At 40.0% G+C, this 24186-nt stretch overlaps 1 protein-coding gene across 3 annotated transcripts; it reads right to left on the bottom strand.

The window, feature by feature from the left end:
- Nucleotides 1–247: 247 nt before the first annotated feature.
- On the bottom strand, nucleotides 248–23820 carry LOC119791210 (exocyst complex component 3-like). Of its 3 annotated transcripts, XM_038297183.1 has the most exons (14): nucleotides 23761–23820; nucleotides 23521–23673; nucleotides 17239–17795; nucleotides 16078–16292; nucleotides 14991–15741; nucleotides 14798–14912; nucleotides 14603–14713; nucleotides 14420–14520; nucleotides 12193–12303; nucleotides 11954–12089; nucleotides 11345–11467; nucleotides 11098–11253; nucleotides 3939–4060; nucleotides 248–1329 (listed from the first exon to the last, which is right to left on the bottom strand). In XM_038297183.1, exons 3-14 carry the CDS (start codon nucleotides 17772–17774, stop codon nucleotides 1014–1016), a joined length of 2793 nt encoding a protein of 930 aa, XP_038153111.1. In that variant the 5' UTR covers nucleotides 17775–17795; nucleotides 23521–23673; nucleotides 23761–23820; the 3' UTR covers nucleotides 248–1013. The 3 variants fall into 3 exon arrangements, with proteins under 3 accessions (XP_038153111.1, XP_038153110.1, XP_038153112.1); XM_038297182.1 differs by lacking the exons at nucleotides 23521–23673; nucleotides 23761–23820 and adding an exon at nucleotides 20262–20446; XM_038297184.1 differs by lacking the exons at nucleotides 23521–23673; nucleotides 23761–23820 and adding an exon at nucleotides 19854–19960.
- Between the last annotated feature and the right edge of the window lie 366 nt (nucleotides 23821–24186).

A 24186-nucleotide genomic window follows, 5' to 3' on the forward strand; every position in this document is an offset into this window, starting at 1 on the left:
CATGCTTAGTGTGATTGCTGAATAGCCAATGAGTCGATGCAATCAACTGGTTTTCCGTAGATAGAAAACTTTGAATAAATTTATATATATATATATATATATATATATATATATATATATATATATATATATATATATATATATATATATATATATATATATATATATATATATATATGCATATATTTTTTTTTTGCCTTCAACATGTATTTTGTGCAAAATATCTTTAAAAGAAACAAAACTAAGGTTGGGTTGAAGCGCATTTATTCTCCCAATCAATGGGCTTTATTACGTTTACAGCTTTCTTTCACAGTCAGAGTTCAACATTTTTTTGTTCACTGTCTGGCTGTGCAGCTGTGTCTATCGCCTTCAAGATGAAGTCAGTGATCCTTTTTAGTTGTGTTAAATTCAACAAAACTTCCACACAGAGAAACCGTTTTTTGGCACATTCACAGACACCAACAACAACACTTTGCAAATGCCATCATCAGTGAGTCTCTGTGAGCGGGGCTATGTGGGGTCCAGCCCATCTGTCAAGAAATCTTCTTTGTGTCACAGAGTAGAGCTCTATAGTCAAGAAAATAAATTCTGCAGGATGAACTTAGGTCCAATTGTTATTTGGCAGATGATACTGACTTCTCACAATGTTTGCACTTTATGCACTAAATAATGATCAAGAGATTATGGATTAACTGATAAACATTGTCATTCTAACTGTATAATATATTCGAACAGTTTTAGAATAGTTGTGGAGGAATAAAAGATTTAGAAATAAAGAACAAGTGATTTATCTATTTTTTCTTTTTTACATTTTAACCATGTGATTACTTTTCTGTTATGTGCAGATCTTAAGTTCAAACTATGACAAGTTAAAACACCCAGAATCAGTTTCAAACATTTAAAGCAAAGACGGACAAATGTCAGGAAGCGGGTACAGTACCAGCAGTACCTGAGCTCAAGTTTCTTAAGGAGACTGTTTGTTATTAAAGGTGCATGTACATTTCATCTAAGCTCTATTCTTCTCTGTGGAGCTTGTTTGTCTCTTCCACTACCTCAGCTGCTTGAGATGCTGCATTCATAGCTTTTGTCCTCAACCTCCGCCTCGGCCGGTGCTCCGAAAACCAGTTAGAGACCGACATGACGAGACGCAGGAGACTTAGGCTGATGCAATGCACTTCAGAGGTAATGGGGATGTCAGAAAAAAGAGCACGTTCCCGGCAAATGAGGGCGGTGCTGCACTCAAAATCTTTGACGACATTAAGGATCTCCTGTCGCTCTGCCTGCCGTGTCATGCCTCGAACATTCAGCACAGTAGAGACATGCTTCTTCCTGTGGGGTGGAAAGAATCATGGAGGAAGTTAGTGTAAGCGGTCACTGTTTGGTGTCGTAAATGGCGAGTAAAGGTGAGTAACGATCACAACCTGCTGACTCAAGGCATGCCTTCTGGGAAGGAACACAAGCTAAGAGGAAATGCGCCAAGTTTGGCTTGGACCCATCAAATCATGCTCAGATGTTTTCATACTGGTATTGTCGCATTTATTTTGGCCTTTCATATGATGCTTTTAAAACAATTGGTTCTTCTCAGGTATTTCCACCATAAACAAGAAAAAAAAACATGATTTGGACTCATGTGCTTTTCAGCACAATCCACAAGCTTTATTACTATCATGCCCTTTCTATTTTAGATGAAATGGATTAGTAAATCGAGGAGCAGCCCAGGAACTATCATGGATTAAGTCTGCTGTCAAGTCTTGATCACCAGAGTTCCTGTCCCCAGAGACCTGTTTATGTGCTAATAGATTTGGTCAGCAAGAAAGATGCTTCTGCTCCCCAAATCCACACCTCCAAGATCAGTTTGAGTTTTACATCTGCCCCAAATAAACCAGCCAAATTCCTACAGGTGAAAAGTTATATGATCAGAGAACATAATGATTAAGGAAATTGCTTGCATGGCCAGGAACCACATTTGAACGTGTCAAAGTCAGCACTGAAAGTTCATGAACTTTTCACTAGACCATATAGATGACCTCTAAATAATTCACTCCATAAGGACATACACTTTCCTGATCATTTTGCCCTTTGGACTATTGGACAATTTTCCAATTATTCTGGAGATGCGGCTTAACAGGGACTCTATGAAAAAAGAAAAACTTTACTATATTTAGTCCCATATCCTCAGTCATTTTTTTACTTTTTGTAAATGTTTTAACATTGTCTGCTCCTCCAGAATATTGTATATTGTTTGTAATTAATCTAGAACTAGTTCTAGCTAAATTTCAGATTCATAAATGAATTTCACAATTTTTTCGCAAAAAATCTCTGTTTAAAATATTTTTATTTGATTTGCTAAATTATGCTTAAACCATATGAAACTCATCCAACCACAAAGCTGTAAAGACTCGTGATTGACAGTTGCCTTTTGTATCTCTGATTCTTTTCTATATATTCTGTATCATTGAACCCCAGCAGGCCTCAGCAGATGGCCGCTCAAACTGAGCCTGGTTCTGCTGTAGGTTTCTTCCTGTTCAAAGGAAGTTTTTCCTCTCTACTGTCGCTACAAGCATGTTTTGTGTGAAGGATTGCCTTTGAGTCAATGAGTCGATGGAATCAACTGGTTTTCCCTAGATTTTTAATCAATTTAAATTGTCCCTGTAAAGTGCCTTGAGATGGCCCGTGTTGTGAATTGGCGCTATATAAATAACCTAAATTGCCACTTCGGCATTATCTCATTACCTTTTTGTTTCTTGACATGTTGACTCAATAAAAAAAAAAAAAATTCTCAACCTGTCAAGCATGGGGTTGGTCCAGATTATTAGGCAGAGTGGACATAGTGATAAAGAATTAGTAGGACAAACCATGGATTCATCCTCAGGTCAGACAGAGTGTCCCCCAGCAAACAAGGACCCAATTCATAATGTGTTCCCTTCTGACTGTAAGACATTCAGAGTGGCCTGGACCACAGCTTTTTTATGAACCATTCATTGTTGTGTCAGATGATTGGAGACAAGTGCAAGAAAAAGAACAAGAGGAACAAAATAAAATGATATTATACAGTAGCAGCCATTCAAAATGGCCCTTCCCAATCAAATGCCAGTCGAATGACAGCCCACTTCCCAGCAACTCCCAGCGAAATCCCCTCCAACTTCCAGCCACTGGTCGTCTCCTGGACATGCATATTTTCTTACTCTAACTCCATCCTTTCACTGAATTACAGGGTCTGACCAGGAGGAAACACTTCTCTTTAGATTTTAATGTCCACAAATCATGACAGAAAGAATATTTTAGCACAAAGATTGATGTTTAACAAGGAATTGTAGTGGACCAGCCAAGGACCCATCAAGGAAAGTGGGGACATTTTGAATGGCTACACTGTACTACTGATGTTCTGGCTTTTTCTGCTATGGTGGTGATAAACAAACTGGGCCGTTACGCTTAGAGTGAGTTATCAGACATTCACGTCTAAAGTGCCACATCTTATCCTCTTCCTCACCCCGTTCTTTTAATCCTAATTCTGGCACCGGTCTGTCTCCTGTAGGGTGGCAGAAACAGGAAGTATTCTGCAGCAGCTTCCTGTCCATTACATGGAGGCTTGTGCGTCACATGCTGATAAAGGTTGTTCAAGATCACCTGAGTCTTAATCTGTGCAAATAGCAGGGACTCTCCAGTCTCCTCCCAACCCCCCAGGGGGCTCTCTGTCTCATTTATTTTTAACACAATCTCCAAGAGTAGCTCATGTGAATGGGAAAATGTTTCCACATTGCTTTCCCTTGTTTTGATTCATTGCAACAACACAAAAAGAAGGAAGAAGGAAGAGAAAAACACACTGTTGTAGTTTGAATGTGTAGCAGTTAATGGAAGATGCTGCAGACATGTCTGGTATCATTAATGCTTCCTGGCTGCATTATCAAAAATCAAATATTATTGACATGTGACCTCACCGTATATCAGGAAACTCCTTCACTAGAACAGCAACCTCCATCTGGATGGATGGAGTGTCTTCGAGGAGGATGATGTCGGCTAGGTGGCAGATGATACTGTCCAACCAGGAGGCACCTGACTCCTAAAGCACATATAAAAAAAAAAACAATAAAATAATCAGGTCACTATTTGGATGAAATCAGTATGCTCTCAAATGGCTTCTTCCACTAAAATATTTCCTCTTCTGAAGAAGCATGCACAGTATTCCACAGAGACTGCTGTTAGAGGAAACTCAGATAAATGCCTCCTAAGGCCAGAGGCCAAACATTGTATTTATTTTATTTTACTGGTTACTAGCACATCTCCATCTTAACACATCTGCATTTTCCCAGTTTTTGTTCTTCCACTAATTCTCAGGAAAACAGATATGAATTCCTTGCTTCGACATACACTAAAAATAACAGAATCTCTTTAGAGAGCCCTTAAAAAGTCATCCTCTCCCCCTGCCCAAACCAAGCCAGTTTCCACAGAGGCCCCATCCTGCTCCTTGGCCAGAAAGGCCATCAAGGCCAAAGGCACATCAAAGTCAGCCAGCAGAAAGGAACAGGAAGTTCCTTCCAAACACAGCCACTTCCTCTTGTCAGCCGAGGTGATGGACACTTACTTGAACTCCCATCTAAAAAGGCAAATGCCACAACGTCAAGCCCAGTTGTTGCACACGTAAGCCTAGCCATCCATCTCCATCTTCGTGAGGGCAGCCATTTTTCATGACTGCCAACACCGAGACATGTTTTTCCTCTGTAAACAGTGTCTGACTTTTTACTGACCTGTAAAACTCAAAGGTCGGTCTCTATCTTCCTCACCAGAGTCAGAAACCAGAAACCTAATATGATTAAGGCAATGATTTTGACAATGCTTCTTTAGAGGCATTGTCGAAAGCATTTAAAAAATACATAAAAATAGATACATTTATAGGGAAATTTAGAAAAATATATATTTTTTTAATTCAATTCGATTTACTGTTCAATTCAATTCAATTCAGTTTATTTATATAGCGCCAAATTCACAACACATGTCATCTCAAGGCACTTTACAGTTCACCAGATCATCCAGTCAAATTGATACAAAGTTTTCTATCTAAGGAAAACCAGTTGATTGCATTGACTCATTGACTCAAATACAATCCCCCACACTAAGCATGCTTGTAGCGACAGTGGAGAGGAAAAACTCCCTTTTAACAGGAAGAAACCTCAAGCAGAACCAGGCTCAGTGTGAGCGGCCATCTGCCGAGGCCGACTGGGGTTCAAGGAGACAGAAGCAGAGATACAAAAAGCAGCTGTAAAAGGCGGCCCTGTCCAGGAAACACACAGCCAGGCAGACGAGCTCCAAGGCAGCTCCCATGCCAGAGGACGAAGAGAGCACATCCACTCAGTCACGGTCAGAGAAACAGGACCACACTGGAAAACAGGCCGATCTCCAACATCTATTAACAAGGGTGTTGATAGAAGCAGCACAGCTGATGTTTTTTTCCAGGATGACGTCACAGCCAAACAGGAACAGACGAGGCAAAGCTACTCTGAGGAAAAGCAGAGAGAGCAGAAGGTTAGAGATTGAACTAACAGATTCTGCAGAATAGGAGAACAGAGAGAGAATGAAGCAGAATGATGAAATGGGGGTCCCTATGTCCTCCAAAAGTCTAAGCCTATAGCAGCATAACTATAGAAATAGCTCAGGATAACCTGAGCCACCCTAACTATAAGCTTTATCAAAAATGAAAGTTTTAAGCCTAGCCTTAAAAGTAGACAGGGTGTCTGCCTCACGGACTAAAACTGGTAGTTGGTTCCACAGGAGAGGAGCCTGATAACTAAAAGATCTGCCTCCCATTCTACTTTTAGAAATTCTAGGAACCACTAGTAAACCTGCAGATTGAGAGCGAAGTGCTCTGTTAGGAACATAAGGAACAATCAGATCTCTGATATAAGATGGAGCTTGGCCATTTAAGGCTTTATATGTGAGAAGGAGGATTTTAAATTCTATTCTTGATTTAACAGGAAGCCAATGAAGAGAAGCCAGGATAGGAGAGATATGATCTCTCTTTTTCATTTTCATTAGAACTCTGGCTGCAGCATTTTGGATCAGCTGAAGGCTTTTAACTACAGTTTGTGGACTTCCTGATAGTAAAGAATTACAATAGTCCAGCCTTGAAGTAACAAATGCATGGACTAGTTTCTCAGCATCACCCCTGGACAGGATATTTCTAATTTTTGCAATGTTCCTCAGATGAAAGAAGGAAATTCTAGAAACCTCTTTGATATGGGATTTAAATGACAGGTCCTGATCAAAAATAACACCAAGATTTTTTACTTTATTATCTGAAATCAGTTTAATCCCATCCAAATGAAGTGACTGGCTAATCAGTTTCTTTTTCAGAGACTCTGGTCCAAAGACTATAACTTCTGTTTTGTCTGCATTCAGAAGCAGAAAATTAAGAGTCATCCAGGTTTTTATGTCTTCAAGACATGCCTGTAATCTATGTAATGGGTTAGCTTCATCTGGATTTATAGACAGATATAGCTGGGTATCATCAGCATAACAGTGGAAATTAATCCCATGCTGTCTAATAATTCTACCAATTGGGAGCATGTATAAAGTAAAGAGAATAGGTCCTAGCACTGATCCCTGTGGTACTCCACAGGTAACCTTTGAGCGTGTTGAAGATCTATCATTAACATGAACAAACTGAATTCGATCAGATAGATAAGATTTAAACCAGTCTAGTGCTGTTCCTTTAATAATAATAATTCCAACAAAATATTCAAGTCTTTCTAAAAGAATATTATGGTCAACTGTATCAAATGCAGCACTAAGATCCAACAGGACGAGCACAGATACAAGTCCATTATCTGAGGCCATGAGAATATCATTAGTGACTTTCACCAGAGCTGTTTCAGTGCTATGATGAGCTCTAAAGCCAGACTGAAACTCTTCAAAAAGTTCATTATGGTGGAAGTGATCGCAAACTTGTTTGGCAACTACTTTCTCAAGAATTTTGGATAAGAAAGGAAGATTGGATATAGGTCTATAATTGACCAAGTCATCTGGGTCAAGAGACGGTTTCTTAAGCAGAGGTTTAATTACAGCAATCTTAAAAGCTTTAGGTACATATCCCTGAAACAGAGATAGATTAATCACATCTAAAATGGAGGAGGAGATCAAAGGGAATACCTCCTTAAATAACCTGGTTGGAACTGGATCTAACATACAAGTTGAAGGCTTAGATGAAGACAATAATTTTGCTAATTCAGAGAGTTCAACTGGATCAAAGCAGTCTAAACCCGGTTCAGATTCCATGACTACCTCAGGTACAATCGCGGATAGAGGAGTGCTTATGATCTTATTTTTAATAAGATCAATCTTATTTATAAAGAATCCCATAAAATCATTGCTGCTAAGAGCAGGTGGAATGGACGGTTCAACAGAGCTATGGCTCTGGGTGAGTTTGGCAACTGTATTAAAAAGAAATCTAGGATTATTCTTATTCTCCTCTATTAATGAGGAGAAGTATGCTGCTCTTGCTTTACAAAGGGTCCTCTTATACAGCAGTAAACCATTTTTCCAGACTAGGAAGGACTCTCGCAGGCCTGTGGAGCGATATTTTCTCTCCAGTTTCCTAGCATTTTGCTTCAAAGTACGCAGCTCTGCATTAAACCAAGGAGCAAGCTTTCTATTTTTAACGGTTTTCATTTTCAAAGGAGCTGCGTTGTCTAAGGCAATAGGCAGAGAACTAGCAACCCCCTCAACAAAATCATCAACCTGTGAAGGGGAATAAGCTAAGCTTTTGCACTCTGCAGCACTGCTCAGTGACACAGAGCAGAGAGAAAGTGAAGCAGATTCTTTAAAATTTATAACTGCACTATCTGATAAAGATCTACTAAAATTGAACCTTCTTTTGGGGGAGGAGAACTCTGTTAAAGTAATCCTGAAGGTTATTAGAAAGTGGTCAGAGAGGACAGGGTTGTGAGGAAATACTGTTATTTCTTCACATTCTATGCCGTATGTCAGCACAAGATCCAAAGTATGAAGATGAGAATGCGTGGGACTATTCACATTTTGAACAAAGCCAATAGTGTCTAAGATAGCATTAAAGGCTGCTCTTAAGCTATCGCCTTCAATGTCAGCATGGATGTTAAAATCTCCCACTATGATGACCCTGTCAGTATTTAATACCAAATCAGAAAGGAACTCTGAAAACTCATCTAAAAATTCAGAGTAAGGACCTGGTGGACGATACAAAGTTACAAAAAGAAGAGGTTTTCTTGCCTTGAAATTTGGATCAGGGAAATTAAGGGTTAAATGTTCAAAAGAGTTGTAGGAATTAATTGTTTTGGGAGTAATCAGTAAGTCAGACTCGAAGATTGTTGCTACTCCTCCTCCTCGCCCAGAACTTCTGGGGATGTGAAAATTTAAATAGCTGAAGGAGTTGCCTCATTTATGCTCACATAATCCTCTTGCTGCAGCCAGGTTTCTGTAAGGCAAAACAAGTCAATGTGATTATCACAAATCAAGTCATTAACTAGTAGACTTTTAGAGGAAAGCGATCTTATGTTAAACAGACCGCATTTAATTGTTTTAACTTTTTCCCCAATTGGAGTTATTTTGATTTTAATTAGATTATCATGATTTACTCCTTTGGGAATCTTTGCTAATTTATTAGATTTTGGTCGTGGGCAAGACACTGTCTGGATGGAGTAAAGAGTGGGTAACAGTAGAGAAGCTGCAGAGATGTGTGTTAAACTACAACTCTGCTTCCTGGTCTGCACCCTGGGTGGTCAGGGTTTTGGAGGACTAATAAATGTGGCCAGATTCCTAGAAAGAAGAGCTGCACCATCCAAAGTGGGATGGATGCCGTCTCTCCGAATCAGACCAGGCTTTCCCCAAAAGGATTGCCAATTATTAATGTAGCCCACGTTGTTTTCAGGGCACCACCTAGACAACCAGCGATTGAATGACGACATGCGGCTAAACATGTCATCACTGGTCAGATCAGGGAGGGGACCAGAGAAAATTACGGAGTCCGACATTTTTTTTGCAAACTTACACACCGAAGCAACACTAATTTTAGTGACCTCCGATCGGCGTAACCGGTTGTCATTACCACCAGCGTGAATAATAATCTTACTGTATTTAACCTTATCCTTAGCCAGTAGTTTCAGGTAGGATTTGATGTCGCCCGTTCTGGCCCCCGGCAAACATTTGACTATGGTCCCTGGTGTCTCTAATGCCACGTTTCTGACTATGGAGCTGCCAATCACCAGAGTGGGCTTCTCAGTGGGTGTGTCACTGAGTGGGGAAAACCGGTTAGAAACGTGAACGGGTTGGTGGTGACCAGTGGGCAGAGATCCACGACTACGCTTTCTGCGTACAGTTACCCAATCGCCTGGCTGCTCAGGCACTTTTGGAGGACAGCTACGTGGGGGGCCTACTTCAACAGCCTGAAGCCTGGATTCTAACTCTGACACCCTCGCCTCCAAAGCTACAAAAATACTACACTTATTACACATCCCATTATCACTAAAGGAGGCAGAGGAATAACTGAACATCTGACACAGAGAGCAGGAGAGAGGAGAGGAAGAAGGAAGAGTTGGAAAAGAGTCAAGGGAGGGAGAGAGAGAAGCCATAGCAATGCTAAGCTAGCGCTAGCCTAGGCTAGCTACTTCTTGCTATCAGAAATAAAACCGTGTGAAACTGACAAGTGCTCAGTAGAAAAGTGCAGCAGAAGGTGCTATGTTTTAAAGTAGTCAGTTAGAGTTACTTAGATACAGAGATATCACAGAGAAAATAACTTAACTTCAGATGGAGATCCTCTGAACAGCTGCACACTCAGTTGCACACTCAGTTAATCCAAACAGGAAGTGCTGTTAATCCACCGCTACTCCTCCGCACGTTAAAGTTAATGATACCAAATTCCAAACTTAAACTATAAAATGTGTGTTACCCCTAAAGGTTGTTTTTGGGACCAAAAATATGCTAACTTTATTTGAAAGACATTTTTACAGAAACTATTTTTTTGAAGTTTTTTATGTTTGCTAATGATATGAATTTTTTTGTGTTTTGAAAAGAAAAAAGACAAACTGAAGCAGTTAGTAGTTAAAGATAACCTGTGTGAAAACAATGCGGGTTTGACTGTAACAACTTATTCTTAAATTAAGATACATATATACAATATTATTTGTTAACCAGATTTACAGTAAATTTGAAGTTCCAAATAAATGAACTGATATTGAGAATGTTTAGCCCCAGTCGGCCTCAGCAGATGGCTGCTCACACTGAGCCTGGTTCTGCTGGAGGTTTCTTCCTCTTAAAAGGGAGTTTTTCCTCTCCACTATCGCTACAAGCATGCTTAGTGTGAGGGATTGCCTTCGAGTCAATGAGTCGATGCAATCAACTGTTTTTCCTTAGATAGAAAACTTTGAATCAGTTTGACTGTATGATCTGGTTGAATTGTCGATGTAAAGTGCCTTGAGTTGATGTTTTGTGAATTGTCCCAATACAAATAAACTTAATTGAATTAAACCACACCTGACTCTCTGCTACATTTCCAACAGTTTGCTTGCTGCTATATGTCAAATGCCAACGACTCAAACATCGTACAAGTAAGAACCTCCTCTTTGGAAATAGGATGACAATCGTGTTTCTCTCTGCTTAGAGTATAGACCCTTTATTTGAGGCAACCGATATTGAGAGAATTGAATTGAATTAAGGAGCCTGAATTTCTAGGTGTACATTTTTGACATATATTCTGTATTGGTAAGGTTACAAAAACAAGCCATAACCAAAATCATATAGTTACTGATGTGAAATGATGGGATATGTTTATGATGATTTAAATCTATGTGTTTCTTTGCTGAGGTTAAAAAGATCCTTGAAAAATCCAATTATAAAAGCTCCAGTTAAATGTATTGTGTAATCTGTGTTGCTCTAGTTAACAAAGAAATTATTTTTTGCAAAAATAAGTTTTGCAAATTTGTGTTGAATTCAGTTTTTGTTGTAGATTTATCAAAATAAATGTATCCAGTTGGTCAAGTAAAATGTTGACTTTGAGCCAGTTATGGATGCTTTATCGTGCTAAAGTGTTTCTTCTAAGTCTAAAGATGTTTTGTGCTTGCTCAATTAACTTACCAAATCCCTAAAGAGCCCTTTCAGATGTTTTGCCTCATCTTGTAGACGAAAAGCCACCCTTTTTCTCATTTTGGAGGAGGTGCAAATGATTCGTCCTTGCATGATGGCTCGAACATACTCTACCAGGACCCGTCTGTGGACTTCACCCACCAATGTCTGCAATTCAAGAAAAGTAACATGTTCTTCAACCATTTCTATTTAAAGCTTTTGTTCCCAGTTAAAGCTAAAGTCTGGCAAGGCTTGTTACCTGATATGGAGGAGGGTCCATTCTTTTGAACTTTTTGAAGTGATGTTTAATGCTGGCTTCAATGGCTTCAAAGGCCTCAGTGTTGTTCAGCCATTTCCTCTTCATCAGTTTGTCGAAGAAGGGCTGTAAACAACAGGTCAGAAACCTTAACATCAGGTGCAGCGTAGTGCATGATTTCAGCCATCTCAAATAGATAGTCAGGTTAAAAAAAAGCTCACCCTCAATTAGTTCTAGGGTTTTATTTATTATGATAATGTGAAAAATGTAATGTGTAAACAACAGACGGACTCTAAGCACACAAAGACAAAAACTGTATTAACCGAACATCGGCAAATTAACATTTAGAAAAGCAGGAGTCTCCTCAGACCAGAGTTACCGGATCAGAGTTAACCCCGAAAACAGAGGAACCAGCTTTTTATCTCATAAAAATTCTGCCTCTCATTCTGGGAAGCCCTTTAAGTCTGTCCTGAAATAATGTCCTATTTCTCATGTTTGGAACCCAAAGAGGGAAAACTTTATTCTTATTCTTTTCAATGGTGAAAAGAGTATGATTTTCCTCAGCATAAAATAAGAACATTCAGTTATTTGAAGAGAAGTGATGGTGCTGACCCTTATGTGCTCAAACAGTCTGTCCGTCAGAACCCGCACTGACTGGCTGATGATTCTGTCCAGGGAAGAGTTGGCTCTCTGAGCTGACTCTTCACTACCCTGTGGGTCACACTGCCTGCAACGCTCCACAAAGGTCCTGCAGGTGTAAACAAAAAACAGCAAGTAAAACATTCAATTTATTGACTGGAATCCTTAGCATTAGGATTCAGGTAAGGAACATCACTCTGGTTGCAATGTACCTCAGGGGAGGGCAGCAGTTAACCAGAGCTATGGTCCTGGACACGTATCCGTCCCCTCGGTCTCCAAACTCTGCCTGCGTATCATGAAACATTTCCACCTTCCTACGAAAGCTGGACATATGAAAGGTTCATGAGAAATTTTCTTATGCAAATTCGGTGTCTTGAGTGCTTTTTTTTGCAGCAATGATTGGCTATGACAGACCTTATATTAAACATCCAAGCATTTTAACTAATCTCTGAAGCTGCTTTCCACCTAGCTTACTGACTCTCACCAGCTGTACTCTAAAGATGCCATCCTACCTGCAGAATAACTTTATCCTAGAAAAAGTTTCTCAACTTGCCAGAGAATCAACAGAGACACACTGACCACTCTGTTGCTTTGCAGTCAGAAAGGCAACAAACTGTGAGGGACTGTATATTTTAAAATATTTCTATTAGAATCCCCATAATGATATAAGCTGCATCTGCTCTTTTGCTAGAATGGACCGCACAGCCAGCATTCACTGTTTATCTGCCTTTTTAAGGTTTACTGTTTTTAAAGTCCGGTCATATTCAGAATTCAATGTTCTGAAAGTACTTTCAATATGAAATCATTATATACTGTTCAGAAATTATAAGTGTTTTTAATTAAGAGTCATTTCATTTGAATGTGCTTTACTGGAGACATCCATGTTTGTCAAAGAACACTACTGCCACCTACCAGTTTGTGATGTCAAGGTACGGTATCGGCTGTTGATCAAGTCCCAGTGCTGTATCTGGTGTTTGTCACAACGCGCTAAATCATCTTGAAAACTTCTTCTAAATGTTGGCTACATATTACGTGTTTTTTCTCTGGCCAGAGGTTTGATGGCAAATCCTCCCTCTTCAAGTTGGCCATCCAACAACGAACCTGTCCATGGAGGATCAGGAATCAGAAAGGTGGAACAATTTTCTTTTTTTCACTTTTACCCGATGTATTATAACATCCAACTGCCATGCACGTGGGCATTGTCACTTTAACTATGGCTCTCATGTATTTCCATGGTATAATCCTCTGGAAATCTTCAATAATTGTTATTGATTGCATGTGTGTCTAATAGTTTTTATTGATTTAACTTGTAAAGCAGGGAGAATGGGGCTAGGCTTACCGCACCATGACCTCACTGCCGGAAGATGTCAGAAGTGAGGTGTTACTATATTTGGGCAAAAATAGCCGGTCCCTGCCTCAGTGATCATGAAAATTTTTTTTTATTTTTTTTATTGTGATTAACGCTAAATTCATTAAAGTCCGCTGAACTGCTGCTAGTTTTACTCACATACCTGGAAGATGTCTAGTGCTACTACCACAGACGATCTCTCTAGAAATGGAATTGAATGATTTAGATTAGCTCGCGAATGAATACAAGGGGTAGAGCGTAGCCGCCTGTGGCCTGGGCTGCCTGTCACAACTCCAGTCCGCCGCGCGGATGACATCATACTAATACTAATAATCAATATAACCGCGAATGTCTGGGATACAGTGATTCGCCTACATGTTCTGAATGCTGGCGTACCATAAATAATAAATTATGAACAGTTTAGTTTGTGCCTTCAACTCGTTGCCCATAGGAAGACGTTACTTGGATATAACCTAACGGAATATCTTCAGAACGGCTCCAAATGACACAAAAACTGATATGGGTGAGAAGAACATGATGTAATAAAGTAAAATCAAGGGGACAATGTAAAAAAAAAAAAACAATGTTCCCCTTTAAATCACTGTGAAGGTATTAGTTTTTGGTATAGATAATTATCCACTGATTATTTGTTGCTGACCGGACTTTTCCTTTTACTCATTAGACCTTCTGATAGAAAGTGTCCAGAAACACCAAACAAGAACTACTATTTGGATATGTTCTGACCTAGTCTTATTGTAATTATTGTTAAGCTTTCGGAATCTTACTCAAATCCATGAGCTAGCTTTATTTTACTACTTGTCAATTCAAAGGAAACAATTATAACTTGATGCCTTAGATACCCTGAACAGTGGTAGGTGCCATGATGTAAAGCTGGCTTTTACCTAACTTGTAAGCAGTGATAATGTAATGCCTGCTTGGTTTTAATGCCAACATCCTAACATGTTTTTTGAAATCCTACTGTGTTGTTTTATGTGAATCATTGTTCTGTTAATCATGTTTCCCAGATTATATTCAGTCCTATCATTAAAAGACATCCTGTATTAATCTTATCCTTCCCAACATCAACTCACCTGAAGAGAAAGTCAGCCAGCCCAATTAGACAACAGCGAGCAACTCTTGCACCCAGAAACTGGCTCACAGATGTGGATCTATCCAAGTCTACTTTCAGCCTCTGAAAACCAGTCAGAATTGAAGTTCTTAAACATAGCATTACCAGACGTTTAGGCTAATGTTACCTGGAAGCTTCTCTGTACCTGGATCACTGAGCGTGATAGGTTAGACTGATACTCCTCTATATGTAGCGTCTGGGCCCATCGCCTCTCCTCCTCATCCAGAACCTGGATCAGTTCTGTTGTTACCTTATCCTGAAATAGAAAATGATCTATAAAAAATCTACTTGAGATCCATTTTAATTTGCATAAAAATCTTTCTCAAACTCCTCTAATTACCTGGACTATATGAATGCAGTCTTCCTCCAGCCTGTCCACTGTCTGTTGGGGAAGAATAGGCTCCAGTGCAGTGTAGAGTATGGGTGTACTGGTGCCAATGGTTCCCAGAATGTCCCTTCAAATAAATACTCAATATTAAATTATCTCTAATATAAGCAAACTGAAGCATCCTTTGAAATCGGCATTCACCAACCTGTTGTAGATATTGTAAAACCAGTCCAAAAGTGAGTAGACATCTGTAATCTGCAGCGGCCTGCTTGTGATGGTCTGAAGACGTTTGGCAACAGCTTGGTGGTAGCTTTCTACATATACCTGAAAGGCTGCAAACTCTTCTGGGTATATGGATACAGCATTCCTCCTAGCCGCATCTAGATCGTCCACCATACGGCTCCTCAAACGCTCCAGATAAGAGGCCAGTTGGCCTGCCTGAGTATCTACCTGGTGAGGCAGGCTCCAGTCTGCGGCTTCTGCCACTGCCTGCCTCCACTTCATCTTCAGCCTTCGAGGGCGCTGGCTGTTTTGAATGTGGGGGCTCACTCGCTCTGTCCTGGTCTCCTCTCTCATAGTCCAAGCTGCATCGGCATGCTCCTCCTGTTGTATCACCAGCACCACGAGACCAAGGTTAGGGCCAGCACTGGGCTGGCGCAGCGACTCTCTTACCACGTCCCACATCTCCCTCTGCAAGGCTTCATACAAGAGCTCAACATCCTTAGCCTTCCTTTTGCTTGAGTCTAGAGTTGCATTAGAGCTAAGTGCCTCATCAAATGATGAAGAAGATAGAAGATGGCCAATAGGAGGGGTGCTGCCACTTAAGGTAGACGTAGGACTGGATGCAGTTGTGGCTGGCAGCAATGATAGGAGCTCACACTCTCTCTCCAGTTCTAGGATATGCGTGTCAGCCAAGAGAAGGTCTCTGTGGTTGACCAACTGTAGAATCTCTAGAACTGTGGAAACACAAGAAATATGTAATATGCACCATTACTAGTGCAATAACGAGACTCGAGGGTGTAGAAACAGAAGGGAAAAGGCGTTCTGTTGTTGCTGTGCCCACATTCTGCTTTCTGTCTCTACATTCCTTTTCTCTATAAAAGTTGTCTGTGGAATAAGAAAAAGGTGGCTCCTCTAAACTTTTACAAGAATCTGGGAAGGGAGAACATGCTGTCATTTCCTGATCTGACAGCCAACTGATGAGGGACTCTGGGGTGGTTTCAGACTAATCAGATCATGTCTTAGACAGGAAACAGGAAGAGCGGACCTGATCCTGTTTCCTTGATTCTTACCTGACAGGGGTTCTCTGGTTTTGACCAAAGGTTCCTCCTCCACCTCCTCATCCTCAGCCTCTTGTGAAGCTTGATCGGACATTGATTCTCTCTTCAGCTTGCCAAGGCTGATCCTGAGACAAGAAGGTCGCCTGGATCCCTCTGCATAACTCTCTGTGCTCAGGTCCCCACAGGGCAGGCTTTCCCTGCGCTCTTCTTTACGCCGTCCTGTGAAGCTGCAGAGCATCCACAAAAACAATACCAGAGTGTAACGTAAAACCTCCAATGGATTGTTACATTAGATTTCAGGTACATTTTAAGACCGCATTTGCTTTTACAGTTGGTAACTCCATTACACAGTCACACACACAGATAGAGGCAGAGAAGAGCCTGTCTCCCTAAAATAGTCTTTTTCATGGAGACACAGCAAGATGAGCCAACAAGTTAGAGAAAAGCAAAAAAGGTTTTGTACATGGTGTTCAACTCCACGACGCCTTGGAGCTGAACATCAGGTGTAAATGCTCCTCTACTGCCATCAAGCCAAACCTTTTAATTCATCGTCTCCCAGGTGCCTTAGATCATTTATATCTTACATTTTAGGATTCAAAGTTAGACTTTTTTTGGAAAGAATGATTAACATATGACTGCACCAACATCATAAGGCCCTTTGTTTTAAAGTGACATAACAATAACTGAAAATTGAAACGGTTAAAAGGGTCCACCCCTTTGGAATGAGGCTGGTTTGGCTTCTATTATTAGCCTACAGTACCCTATACCTCTCTATTTCTCTGAAAGGGGGTTGTTAATGCGAACTGTTGGCCTGGCCGAAAAGGCGTTTAGGAAAAAAGAGTTAATCCCTTCACGCTATCATCGCAACCCCAATCTCTCTACATGGGAACAGAAGACACCACTTTTTTCAGCCAGCCCAACAATTTGCCTGTTGTCCATGAGAAAACTAGGCTTTGTTGGGTTACCGTATAAAGCAACTCCACGCTATTTTTAAAATTTTAATTGAAAAAGCTTCCTGGATGGGAAGTGAAATGTCTTCAAACTTGGAAATAAAGTCCAGTTTTTTTGTTTTTTTTTTCTTACTTTTTTGGAATGACTATGACACTGATGACTGAGAATCATCACCAGCAACATTAACTGAAAATTGAGCTCAGCTGAGCAGCCATTTCTCACCGAAGTAGGGTCATAATCCCCTCTGAGCCTCTCCGCAGCCCTTTTCTCCTCTCCTTCTCTGTTGGGAGTGTGTTGGAGTCTCCAGGGTGGTAGTGGGGAAAGCTGTTCCCCCACACATTTCGCCCTGATATGCGAAGACCCTTCCCTAATTTTCCAAGGGTTTTGAGCGGTGAGACTCCACAGATCCGTTCCAGAGTACCCTTGAGTGGCCTCCCTTTGAGGTTCCCTGCTCCATGCTTTTCTGCGTTCAGTTCATTCTCTTCCTCTTCTCCATCATGAGAGGACCTCAGGTGGAGGTTCCCCCCGACCTCCCCCATGAAGAGGCCTTTGTCTCCTTCATTCTTCTCGTCCTCGTCCAAGTCCACATCCTCAAAGGGGTTAAGGTTCTTTTTCAGTTCATTCAGCTCCTTCAGCTCATGGAGATCATTCAGGTCCCTCAAGTCCAAGTCAAGCCGGGGCATGATAAACTCTCCCTTCACTCGGGGGAACTCATGGCAACTCTTGGATCTGCCAGGGAGCTTTTTAAGAATAGGCATGGCTTTTGAGCTTTGAACGAACTGCAAAACAAGAACATTTCAGGTAAAGTAACCATACTCAGGAATGCAAAATCTTTGTCAAAACTGAATTTCAAGAAATTTTTTACTTTTTATTTATTTATTTGTTTAAATTTGAATAGTATAGAGTAATTTCCAACAAGATTTGCTGATCTGCCATTGAATTTTTATTGACATATTTTAACAAGGACACATTTTCTACAACAAAAGGATGCTTATGTAATGTCGTCACAGACTAAATGTGAAACATTGATGTAAATTATCAAGATCTTATTAGACAAATGGCTCTCACATATTTGTGTTGGACAGCCTGCAGCTTCAGTAGAATCTGAACGATTCTTGAGAGACACCTATGAAGAGCCTGCTTATGCATTGGTTTAAAAATAAATATTGAAATATTTTTTTATAAAGAAAGTAAAATAATCATGTTAAGTAAAAACTTAATACATTTTTCCAATTGTCCAGTGACTCATAATGACGGCTTAAAATAGTTATAAAAGCATTCCCGGTGACTACTTTCTACTTCCTCCTGAGACTGGCTGAGAAGTCTGCAGGACCATCATGGACACAAACAACTATGCACGCTCTTCCTCATACTCTGTGCCATTTCAGGATTCTTTGGAATGCCCAAGGAAGCAGGAGCAGCAGAGGAAATCCACCAAGGCTCTGGGAAAACATGTAAACTTGGATAAAAATAATTTTAATCATAGATAAATCCCCATTATTTAAGGTCTTCCCTGAAATCACAGTAGTCAAAGCAGTCAAAGCTTGAAGATAAATACTTTTTTCTCTCTGATAAGAGGAAATCCACCAAGGCTCTGGGAAAACATGTAAACTTGGATAAAAATAATTTTAATCATAGATAAATCCCCATTATTTAAGGTCTTCCCTGAAATCACAGTAGTCAAAGCAGTCAAAGCTTGAAGATAAATACTTTTTTCTCTCTGATAATGGCTCAAATGTCGTTCAGTTTCAGGTCGCAGTGTTTAGGACTGCTGTCTTGCAGCAAAAAGGTTCCTGGTTCAATTCCGGGCCCGGGGTCTTTCTGCATGGAGCTTGTGTGTTCTCCCGTGCATTTGTGGGTTTTCTGCAAGTACTCAGGCTTGCTCTCACAGTCCAAAAACATGACTGTTAGGTTCATTGGCTTCTCTAAATTCTCCTTAGGTGTGAGTGTGTATGTGAATGGTTGTTTGTCCTGTTTGCCTCTGTGTTGCCCTGCGATGTTTGCTCTTGATTGTTGTATTTTTTGTGCATGAATGTTTTCTATTTGATTATGCTTGTTTTGTTGTGAAAAATAAATCACATTGTTTTTTAAAGGCCATGTTACATGACGTGATGTGTTTAATGATCATTTAAAAATAAATTAAATGACAATAACACGGCTCTATACTTTCTCACACAAATCTTTTGTTTAACCAAACAAAAAAGTAGCAGCAAATTTTCTTATCTTCCTTATACTTTTTCTTCAGTTGAGATCTAATGTTTCTAATATGTTATTTTAATCAAAGCTATTCCCTGTTTATAGTTATGTTGTTTTACTCATAATAAAGCTTAAACTAACAGGTTGGCAAAGAAACTGCACTAAATTGACGGAGCGTCATTCGGGACCATAATGCCCACAGCATTAGATAGATAGATAGATAGATAGATTGATAGATAGATAGATAGATAGATAGATAGATAGATAGATAGATAGATAGATAGATAGATAGATAGATAGATAGATAGATAGATAGATAGATAGATAGATAGAAGTTATTCTTTACTCAATTAGATTTGACTTGGTTTACTTGGTCTAAAATAAGTAAATCAGGTGAATCTGCTTAGTTTTTTTTTTAATCAATTTATTTAATAAAGTTTAAGGTTTACACATGCAAAATAAAGTTATTAAAGGCATTAAAACCAGAATTTGCTATTGACCATGACTGGTTTGATTTTTTTTTTCTCTTTCTGTTTGCAGCATTGAGCAAAAGTCAGAACGTTTCCAGTTCCAGACATTCACTCTGCAGCCCTTTCATGGTAGTAAAATAATGTTAAGAGGAGCAAATACAACAAACCTACCTCAGATCTTTATTGAGTGAAACAACTGTAGAAATTAAAGATTCCATGAAGGGAGCAGAACCTTTTCCGTTATAAAAAGATGAAGAAGGAGAGAAACTGTCCATGACAAGTACAAACAGCAGCCTTCAAAAGCAGTTAAAAGGATTGAAAGACTGGAAAGGATTCACTGGGATCTGAGGTTTCAAATATTTAAAGCTTGACCTCAACAAGAAATAGCAAGAGGACAGACAGATGTCTCCCTGTTTACATTTTCCTTTTCTTTGAAATGAAGCATAAGACTTTTTATGAATTCTGAGAACTCTACTTCTCAGATATTTAACTCTGAATTAAATATCCAACTGTAAAGGTTTAAAACATCTAATAAACCACATGAGAGGAAGAAATTCCTCAGCGAGTCAGAAGTCTTACCTGAACACTGCTGTGCTGTGGTTCAGCTCGGTGTCATCCTGCAGATTGCTGGTGGTGCAGGTTGAGGGGTGTGTGTGCGCGCGTGTGTGTGTGAGGGACACTGATGTCTTTAAGAGCATGTCTGAAAGTGACTCAGGAGAGCACTGAGGCTGCCTCTGGCTTCCTGATGCTCTCTATTGTGGTAGAAGGTGATATGTTTTCCTGAGGAAACCCCCCCCCCCTCCGAACCTCGAGCACCTCTAGCACACCTCCCTCACCTTAACCATAGAGCCCATCCGGCACCCCACCCCCCACCCAGTGGAGGAGGGCTGCAGCTTTTCTCTCTGTGTTTGTGTGAGTGCTCATCTTAGAGCACAGAAAACAAAGCAAAAGCCTTGAGAAGAAATTCCATTCTTCCTTCATCATTAATCCCCAGAGAAAGATTTCAGTTGAAGAACTGAACTTCTTTGACGATGAGCTACTGCTGTCCTTACTTTCTGAGTCAGCAGCAAGATGCCCCTCTACTCCCACCCAGTGTTCATTCTTACTAAAAACAAGAGCGAGAGTTTAAGAGGTTGAGAAATGTTGAGTTGGACTGATGAGACTACATGGGGTGTCCACAGCTGCAACAATGCTGCAATGGTGTTCTACTTATGTCCAAAACACCTATGTGTCATCAGAAGATAAATGAAAAGAGTCAGCCATAACCAAAATTTCTACTAGAGAATTTGCCAATTTTCCTCTATCCAGCCGTTTTTATTATTTGTTTACTATGAAACTGCTTGATATCAGGGAGGCTGGTGTTCATCTTAACTGGTAAAGCATTACATTTTTCACATGGGTGGCAAGGCATAGGGCCGTTTATGACAAAAACAAGAACTGAAGAGCTAAACATGGATCTTTGTTGACGAAATCTTGAGAGTTATGGGTGTGAGTTTTAATTAACTTTTGTGAGACACTTTAGTGTAAAGTAGGGCATTAATTCAGTTAAAAAGTTTATTCGAATTCTATAAAGTTTCTTGCCCAACAGCAATGATGAACTGCATGGCAGCATTCTATACCCAGCTATTATAGTATCTAGGCAAGAACTGTCAGTCTGGTAAAGAATCTGGTTGTTATTCAAAATTGTAAAGGTTAACTTTTTTGCAACATAAAACTGACTAAAACTAGACCAAACACATTTTAAATATTAGCAAACTGAAACCGACTAAAACTATCACATATTGTAATGACTAAAATGCAACTAAGACTAATAATAGTTTTCGTCCTAAAGACTAAGATTAAATCTAAGATGGCTGTCAAAAACAAAACTCCTCAGGGTAAGTCTCCGCTAATCACAATGTACCAAATGGGAAATAAACAAGCGCAACTACCATAATTCTAAAAAGCAGCTGATTTGTTTACATTCAGCTCTGCTCCTGGCATCATTATCACTCATTCTCCCCACTGTGCAGCTCAGAGCCTCTTATTAGTGCACATGCTTACCACCTGCCTATTTAATCAGACATCAAACAAGTTAATATAAGTGATGGCAAATTGTAGCCTCGTGAACCAATTAACCAATCTGACAAAACTGGCCAAAACTCAACACAATGCTCAATACATTTTATATAGTTTTTGAATGGTGACATCGGCTGGATTGCTGTGAGAACTACCTTAGAGTGGGTATCCTAATGTTGGTATTAATTCATGGTTGAAATTGTTTGTTCCATAATAATACTATTGATAATAATAATAATATAAAGAAGTTGTTAAAAAAAAATGACTTATGAAATTATAATTTGACAAACAGCCTCAGCTGAATGTTGTATAATCATGCCTCAAACTGTAACACTGCACTTTAAGCAGTTTTTGACGAAGGGCTTTTCCCAACCTCCCCCCCACCTGCTATTCACTACATTTGCACATGCCCATAGAGGGTTGGCCATATCAATTCCCATCTGAAATCGGTTTAAGTGGTTTATAAGGCCCTCCACAGCAAGTGAGGACCTGTCGCCCTCTCAAGCAGCATTTAATTGTGGTCAGCTTGGAGGACGGGACATATAAAATGTTTGTTTGCTGATGAAGATCCTCGGTCATCCAGGTCATAGTCATTCCAAAATTTTGTTTCAAAGTTTGAAGACATTTCGCTTCCCATCCAGGAAGCTTTCTCAAAGTGTTAGGAATAGCGTTGAAATCCAGGCTATATGCAGAGCCCAAATAGGCCTTATCAACAAAGGACATTCGTTTTAGGGCAAGAACGTTCACATTTTGGAAAAGAAAATAAGTGATTGGAGAGGGGCATGAAGGAAGCCATCTATGTTAAGAAAGAAAACACAACCTTTAACAGAGGGGCCGGACTCAGATTTCAGCTTGGGGTATTGCAGGCTAACTAAAGAAGCCAAACGACCCCCATTCCAAAGAGGTGGACCCGTTCGGCCGTTTTAATTAGCATATTTTCTAAACAAAAACAAGGCCTTTTTGGGCTAAAGTAAACTCAGTGATATTTCTGAATTTTTTTATTGAAAAAGCTCCCTGGAAAAGGTTCCTATTAGATTAAGGACAGTTTTATGATGGTGTCTTCTGTGACTGTAAATTCATTACTATTTGTATTGTAATTTTGTGAAGCACTTTATGACCACTATATCTGTGAAAAGTACTATATGAATAAACAGTACTTATTTACTACTTACTTATGGCTGTTTTATTGCAGATAAAGTCCATCTATCAGGGTCGCGGTGGGGTAGGTGCCAGGGTACACCATGGAGAGGTTGACAGTCCATCGCAGAGCAACCTTGGACTACTACCATGGTGACAACAGCTCCCTGTTCCCTTAGTGTGAGGAAAGACCATCTCAAAAGCAGAGAGTGTAGTTATATCCTCTGGTGCTGTAAAGGGGACTCCTTTCAGCTGCAAGAGTCCTTCTTAGAGAGTGTAGTGTGTAGTGAATAACAGGAAGGAGTAGCTACTGATTGGGAACAGCCTAAAATGTTCAAAGGATACAGTATTTGCTTTTGCTTTGGGACCTACATATGTTACTTTTGATTCCACTATTTTTATTTAAAAAACAGAACCATTTCAATGGGGTTTGGCTTCAATCTGCTCCAGTTCTGTTTCACACTTTATCCTAGCTGGGGTCGCGAGGGGTGCTTGTGCCTATCTCCAGCTGTCTATGGGCGAGAGGTGGGGTACACCCTGGACAGTTTGCCAGTGCTTCGCAGGGTAACACAGAGACAAACAGACAAACAACGAGAAAGTTAGTTTAAAGCTGACTATTCAAGCTCTGCTGAGTTAGCGGTACCTATTTCACTGTTGATCCGATTCAGGAGCTCAATCTTCAGCCAACCGCTCTTTGTTACTCCTTCTTCTTAGTAGAGAAGAAGAGCAGAAGGGATTCAGAGACCAGTCTTCAGAGCACAGAGTCAGGCGGGTGAGCAATCCAGAGCTCAACGTGCTAAGGAAGACAGGAGACAGGTTAGAATAAGGAATCGAAAACATCAGGTTTCAGAGGACTGTTGACAGGACAGAGGCCCAGGCGTACCACATTGTTTTAACACTCTGGCGTCCTTCAGCTGACTGCAGGACCACGCCCACCTATCAATAACAACTACCTGTGGACGACAATAAGCAGAGCACAGAACATGTTGAAGGCTCAGATGTTCTCATCACCACTTTTTGTTATATCTTCTACCATCTTCCTGGTGAATAAATAATGAGGCGGTCTAGGAGAATGTGAACTTTTATTTACTCAACATAACTGCTACATCAGCCTTCTTGACGTTCTTATGTCACACGTAACTACGGTAGCTCTGTCACTACCAAATGCATAACAGTAGCATAACTATAGAGATAGCTTAGGATAACCTGAGACCCTCTAACTATACGATTTAATATTTAAAATTCTAATTAATCTAATTAATAAATGAATTTCTATTATATAAATAAAAATAACCAATTTTACACAATA

The sequence above is a fragment of the Cyprinodon tularosa genome, unplaced genomic scaffold (assembly GCF_016077235.1).
Source record: "Cyprinodon tularosa strain WSP-4 unplaced genomic scaffold, ASM1607723v1 ctg384, whole genome shotgun sequence".
In the NCBI taxonomy this organism is placed as follows: domain Eukaryota; kingdom Metazoa; phylum Chordata; class Actinopteri; order Cyprinodontiformes; family Cyprinodontidae; genus Cyprinodon; species Cyprinodon tularosa.